The sequence below is a fragment of the Trichechus manatus genome, unplaced genomic scaffold, assembly GCF_000243295.1.
Source record: "Trichechus manatus latirostris isolate Lorelei unplaced genomic scaffold, TriManLat1.0 scaffold00175, whole genome shotgun sequence".
Taxonomy (NCBI): domain Eukaryota; kingdom Metazoa; phylum Chordata; class Mammalia; order Sirenia; family Trichechidae; genus Trichechus; species Trichechus manatus.
The window spans coordinates 3,973,831-3,981,366 of record NW_004444111.1 but is presented as its reverse complement, the minus strand read 5'-3'; the positions used below and the strand labels follow the sequence as shown (position 1 = coordinate 3,981,366).

At 39.0% G+C, this 7,536-nt stretch overlaps 1 protein-coding gene across 1 annotated transcript in view; it reads left to right on the top strand.

The window, feature by feature from the left end:
• DSG2 (desmoglein 2) overlaps positions 1–7,536 on the top strand; it is a 71,684-nt gene that overhangs the window by 32,564 nt on the left and 31,584 nt on the right. Inside the window, exons 2-3 of the mRNA XM_004386904.1 lie at positions 4,600–4,635; positions 5,768–5,902. Coding sequence (XP_004386961.1) covers positions 4,600–4,635; positions 5,768–5,902 — 171 coding nt within the window. The remainder of the gene's footprint in view (positions 1–4,599; positions 4,636–5,767; positions 5,903–7,536) is intronic.

The window sequence follows — 7,536 nt, the reverse complement described above, 5'->3', positions numbered from 1 at the left end:
GACAGTGATCTCTACCCACTAGATGCCCATAGCAGTCGCCCCACCATCTCCAGTTGTGACAACTGTTATAGATGCTGTGGACATACATATGGCAGAGCTGTGTTACCTGGATTACATAGCAGCCTCAGCACATCAGTGTTTTTTAATTCTTTAGTATAATGTGCATACAGAAAAGCACACATTTCACAAGTGTACAGTGCATATTGAATTTTAGCAAACCGAATACGCGTAACCAGCAACCAGATCAAGAAACAAAAGTTTACCAGCACCCTGGACACCCCTTGGTACTCCATTCAAGTCCTTTCTCATAAGTGGCCATTATGCTGACTTCTAAAAGCATTGGCATCTTCATTTTAACAAGATCCCCAGTAAACAAAGTACACATTGAAGTTTAGGAAACACTGTGTTATAACCATGTGATTTCTGTCATTTCTTAGTAAATAACATCTAGAAAGTAAATTCCAATAAAAATAAATGAAGATACTGTTACGAAGAGTTAACTTTGCATTTGAGGACTATAGATTGCCTCTCTTGTTTATATCCTAGTGAAACACATGATACTTGAACAGAATAATAATATTTACTTAAAATGACACATAATTATTATATAAGAACATGCTTGGCATTTCTTAAGCTGAAAGAACTAAAGAAAAAATTCAAGCCTCAGGTTATGCTATTGAAGGATTCTATAGGGTCGCTAGGAGTCGGAATCAACTCGATGGCAATGGGTTTGGTTTTATGGGCAAAATATTGAACTATGCAGGAAACATCAAAAGATGGAAGGAATACACAGTCAATGTACCAAAAAGAACTGGTCAATGTCAACCATTTCAGGAGGTAGCACATGATCAAGAACTAATGGTACCGAAGGAAGAATTCCAAGCTGCGCTGAAGGGAATGGCGAAAAACAAGACTCCAGGAATTGATGGAATACCAATTGAGATGTTTAACAAATGGATGCAGTGCTGGAGGTGCTCACTCATCTATGTCAAGAAATTTGGAAGACAGCTACCTGGTCATCCGACTGGAAGAGATCCATATTTGTGCCCATTCCAAAGAAAGGTGATACAACAGAATGCGGAAGTCATCGAACAATATCATTAACATCACCAGTACCAAAAAAAAAAAAAATCAAACCCATTGCCATCAAGTTGATTTCGACTCACAGTGACCCTGTAAAGACAGAGTAGATCTGCCCCCATAGATTTTTCCAAGGAGTGGCTGGTGGATTCGAACTGCCAACCTTTTGGTTAGCAGCCAGGCTCTTAACGACTACGCCACCAGGGCTCCATTAATATCACACAAGTAAAATTTTGCTGAAGATCATTCAAAAGCGGTTGCAGCAGTACATCGACAGGGAACTGCAGAACAAGCCAGATTCAGAAGAGGACATGGAACGAGGGATATCATTGCTGATGTCAGATGGATCTTGACTGAAAGCAGGGAATACCAGAAAGATGTTTATCTGTGTTTTATTGACTATGCAAAGGCATTCAACTCTGTGGATCATAACAAACTATGGATAACATTGCAAAGAATGAGAATTCCAGAACACTTAATTGTGCTCATGTGGAACCTGTACATAGACCAAGAGGCAGTCGTTCGAAGAGAACAAGGGGATACTGCATAGTTTAACGTTAGGAAAGCTATACGTCAAAGTTGTATCCTTTCACTGTACTCATTCAATGTATATGGTAAGCAAATAATCTGAGAAATTGGACTATATGAAGAAGAATGCAGCATCAGGATTGGAGGAAGACTCATTAACAACCTACAATATGCAGATGACACAGCCTGGCTTGCTGAAAGTGAAGAAGGCTTGAAGCACTTACTGATGAAGATGAAAGACTACAGGCTTCAGTATGGATTGCACCTCAACATAAAGAAGATGAAAATTCTCACAACTGGACCAATAAGCAACATCATGGTAAATGAAGAAAAGATTGAAGTTGTCAAGGATTTCATTCTACTTGGATCCACAGTAATGCCCATGGAAGCAGCAGTCAAGAAATCAAACGATGCATTGCATTGGGAAAATTTCCTGCAAAAGACCTCTTTAAAGTGTTAAAAAGCAAAGATGTCAGTTTGAGGATTAAGGTGCATCATGCGTTATGAATCGAATTGTGTCCCCCCAAAAAATATGTGTCAACTTGGCTAGTCCATGATTCCCAGTATTGTGTGATTATCTACCATTTTGTCATCTGACGTGATTTTCCTATGTATTGTAAATCCTACCTTTACGTTGTTAATGAAGTGGGATTAATGGCAATTATATTAATGAGGCAGGACTCAATCTACAAGATTAGATTGTGTCTTAAGTCAATCTCCTTTGAAATATAAAAGAGAGAAGCCAGCAGAGAGACATAGGGACCTCATACTACCAGGAAACAAGAGCAGGAGAACAGTGCATCCTTTGGACCCGGGATTCCTGCACTGAGAAGCTCCTCGACTGGGGAAGACTGATGACCAGGACCTTCCCCCAGAGCTGACAGAGAAAGCCTTCTCCTGGAGGTGGTACCCTGAGTTCAGACTTCTAGCCTCCTAGGCTGTGAGAGAATAAATTTCTCTTTGTTAAAGCCGTCCACTTGTGGTATTTCTGTTATAGCACATTAGATAACTAAGATACCTCATGTGCATGCCAAAGATGGACAATGAGTAAGAAAGACTGAAGAATTGATGTCTTTATAGTGTTGGCGAAGAGTATTAAATATACCATGGACTGCTTCAGTAAAGCAGAGGGTCAGCAAAAAAGAGGAAGACCCTTAATGAGATGGATTGACACAGTGGCTGCAACAGTGGGCTCAAGCATAACAATGATTTTGAGGATGGTGTAGGACCCGGCAGTGTTTTGTTCTGTTGTATGTAGGGTCACTATGAGTTGGAACTGATTCGATGGCACCTTACAACAACAGCCAGCAGAACAGACAAATCTGTCTTGGAAGAAGTACAGTCAGAATGCGCCTTAGAAGCAAGGATAGTGAGACTTCATCTCACGCACTTTGGACATGTTATCAGGAGGGACCAGTCCCTGGAGAAGGACATCATACTTGGTAAAGTAGAGGGTCGATGAAAAAGACGAAGACCCTCAACAAGATGGATTGACACAGTGACTGCAACCATGGGCTCAAACATAGCAACGATTTTGAGGATGGCACAGGACCAGACTGTGTTTCATTCTTTTGTACGTAGGGTTGCTATAAGTTGGAACCGACTCTACGGCACCTAAAACAACAACAACATTATATCCTTTTGCTAGGCCCACTGAGATTTCTAGTGAAGAATAAAAGTGGTAAATGTTCAGTCTAATACAGCTTGCACCAAAGCAAAGAGACTGCTGGTTAGGGGGCTGGACAAGGAATATATTAAATTTTAAGAATGCTCCCTGATGATATGATACTGAGTAATCTTGGATCCAGTCACTGACCTTTCTTTTCAAAAATTCGGGAAACACACGGATGAAAGTAATCCATCTCAGCAGTGCTTTCTGTTGTTTTTCATTCCATGCTACCCTTGAAAATACATAAGCTTGGGGAGCATAACTTTGTTTAGACACATCTCAGGTCAATGGTAACCAGGTAAACTTCTAACAGGATGAGGAAGAAATAACACGTCTGTCCATAAAATGGAAAATTGGTGATGGTTGTTCATCTGCCCCTGAGAAGTTCAAGCTAGAGACTGAACATTCACTTCTTGAGTTTCTCTTTGGGAAGATAGAGGCAAGAACATGTGCTGATGAGGAGGAGGAAGAAGGAAAAGGTGAAGGATCCATAGATAGGATGGACCCTGAAGGAAGTCTCCAAAGGGATGTGGAGAAAGTGAAAGAGATTTCAAAGTGTTAGGGAAAGCCTAATACACACACTTTGTAGGGATGTGGGGAGGGTGTCCTATGCATTGTAGGATGCTGAGCAGCATCCCTGGTCTCTACTCACTAGATACCGGTAGCAATCACCCTCACCATCTCCAGTTGTGACAACAAAAATGTCTCCAGACATTACCAGATGTCCCCAGGGGTGAGGCGTGGGGACAAAAGGTTGAGAACCACTGGTCTAAATTAAGCAGGTGTTCATGAGATAGAGTCTTAAGGGAACATCCAAATGATGTGCTTTAGGGTGTGTATATCCTCATGGGTCCAACTAGATTTCATGGGTCCATGTATCCTGAGATGCAGAGATGGGAAAAAGCAAAGAAGACTGCAAAAATACAAACTGAAGGAGATTATAATGAATTCATGCGCAATAGATGAAAACCATAGGGGGAAGAGAAAAGGATTAGGGAATGGCTAAGATTTTAAGGGGAGAGATTTTGTTTTTTGTTGTTGTTGCTATTTGTTTGGGAAGATACTTGTTTTTCTGAGTTTTCAGGAGGAGGCAGTGTGGATCAAGGAGAATGTAGATTCTTTCCTCTGGTCCTGGTGTTGGAGGGAGGCATGGGGAAAACTAAAACTTGTTTCCTTTTAACAAAGGAAGATAGTGGTGATTTATCTTTTTTTGTTGTTGTTAATGTCTATAATACCATAAGTGATAGGTCGTTCCTTAACAGTATATTTAAACGGAATCTGGTGATAAACTGTATTAAATGCCAAATTATTTTATTTTACAGATCTGCTTTACCTTTGGAAATGGACTTCATTTAGAGGTAAGGAACTAAGGGGCTTATTTCTGTCTTTTGGACTCAGGGCTTAATTTCATGAAAGACAATTTGGCTGTGTCTTTCCAGATTAAAAATGCCCACTCCCTTAGACCCAGCTGTCCTCATTCAAACAGTGCACATGAACATATACTTGGGGATGTTAAAATCAGCACATTCTTTGACAATCTGAATGACTGTCGATAGAAGAAAAGTAAAACCGTTTGTGGCATATGGAAGAATGTCCATGATAAGGTATAGAATGAACAGTCAAGGGACAAAATGAGGTGTATGGGGTAAGTCCATTTTTATAGGGGAAAAAAAATTATTACAAATGCACAACGGTGTGCCCAAAAAACGATCATAAAAGATATTCTTAAAGCTATTACCAGTGATTATTTTGTGAAGTGTGACAACGTAGAAGGTGGTTTTACGTTTTTACATTATAAACTTTAATATTATAAGTTTTTAATTAAATTTTTTTAAGTTATAAACATTTTTTCAAGTAAAAAGAAGGAAAAGACATCATTAACCTAGCGATAACCAATGTAAATATTTTGTAATAAAATACATGTTACGTAGAGCAACAAAATGATCAACCTAGTGTCATAATCATTGCTGATCTTAAGATACTAGGTATGCTGTGTTGAAATTTTCCCTGGATCAAAAAAATTTAAATTTATATATATATTCACCTATTAAAACCCAACTGAATATTTACAGAATAGTTTTCCAGTTCAGGTTCTTGATACAGGAGAAGGGAAATTTAATCCTTTACCCAATCTTTAACTCAATGAATTCATTAGCTGGCAGTTCTACTAGTTTTAGTCAAATATATGTCATAAGTTACTAAGGTTTCATTTTAAAACCTTTAGTAATTTATTTTTAAATTACAAAGCACCACATAAAAATGAAACTTCATTTTCAGTTAATTAAAAAAATTTTCTCAGATGGGTATACTATTTTTAATTTGCCAATTTATAAAATCACTAAGTTACTCTTTAACTTTTTTAATTCTTTACTCTGGGGAGTATTTTCTTACAGTTAAAAACAAAACCCTCCTGCTTTACTGGCTTGGAAACAATCCCTTGATTGAGTTTTCTGATACTTAAATTTTTTTTTCAATATTTGATTGTTGCAGACCTTAAACACAAGAAATGAAAATAAACTGCTTCCTAAACGTACTCACTTAGTGCGGCAAAAGCGGACCTGGATCACAGCTCCAGTGGCTCTTCGGGAAGGAGAGGATTTGTCCAAGAAGAACCCAATTGCCAAGGTACATCACAGGGGCAACAGGAAATATATGTATTTCATTAAAATATGGCGTGAGAGGACTTTAATGTTCACTTTTAAAATTTACAGAAAGTAGTATAATGTACTTGTTGGTTATTTTCGTATTCAGGAGCTATTTTAAAATTAGCAGAGCTTAATTTTAGCAGGAAGTGCCAACTTTAAGATCCTCTTTCCCATTTTGGAAGGTGCAGCATCACTGGCACAACAACAACAAAAAAGTATACACACACACACGCCCACGCACGCACATGCACACAGACCCTTTGGGCTTTGATTCAACCAAGAATTAAGGGACCTGGCGCTGGTTTAGCAGTGATTAAGAGCTCGGATGCTAACCAAAAGGTCGGCAGTTTGAATCCACAAGCCTCTCCTTGGAAACCCTGTGGGGCAGTTCTGCTCTGTCCTGTAGGGTCGCTGTGAGTCAGAATCAACTCGATGGCAACGGGTTTGGTGTTTTGGTTTTTTGCCACTGGTTTAATCTTTGTTTAATACCGAGAGAGTTACAATACTCATAAGAGGATATTATCATAAAATGTAGTTTTCAGAATGAAAAGAAACTGAGGTCTAATGGGTAGGGTGACCATGGTGTTGTCGTTAGGTGCCATTGAGTCAGTTCTGACTCACGGGGCCCTATGTACAACAGAACGAAACACTGTCTGGTCTTGTGCCATCCTCACAGTTGTTGCTGTGTTTGAGCCCATTGTTGCAGCCACTTTGTCAGTCCATCTTGTTGAGGGTCTTTCTCTTTTTCACTGACCCTCCGCCTTACCAAGCATGATGTCCTTCTTCAGAGACTGGTCCTTCCTGATAACATGTCCAAAATACATGAGATGCAGTTTTGCCGTCCTCGCTTCTAAGGAGAGTTCTGGCTGTACTTCTTTCAAGACAGATTTGTTCATTCTTCTGGCAGTCCATGGTATATTTAGTATTGTTCGCCAAAATCATCATTCAAATGCATCAGTTCTTCTTCGGTCTCCCTTATTCGTTGTCTAGCTTTTGCATGCATATGAGGCAATTAAAAATACCATGGCTTGGGTCAGGCGCACCTTATTTCTCAAAGTGACATCTTTGCTTTTCAACACTTTAAAGAGGTCCTTTGCAGCAGATTTGCCCAATGTAGTACATCGTTTGATTTCCTGACTGATGCTTCCATGGAATTGATTGTGGATCCAAATAAAATGAAATCCTTGACAACTTCAATATTTCTCCTTTTATCATGATATTGCTTATTGGTCCAGTTGTAAGGATTTTTTTTTTTTAATTTTTTTTTTATTGTACTTTAGATGAAGGTTTACAGAACTCTCTTTAAACAGTCAGTACACATATTGTTTTCTGATACTGGTTAACAACACCATGACATGTCAACACTCTCCCTTCTCGACCTTAGAGGGCCTTTTTATTGGTGAAAATATACATAGCCAAAGTTACACCGTTTAAAAAGTTTCTGTGTGTACAATTCAGTGACATCGATTGCATTCTTCCAGTTGTGCTGCTATTCACACTATCCTTTTCCAAATTATTCCATCACCATTATCTTCAACTCACTGCCCCCTAGGCTTCCCATCAAACCTTTTGAGCTGCTGTTGTCAATTTGATCTCACATAGATAATTCTTTTT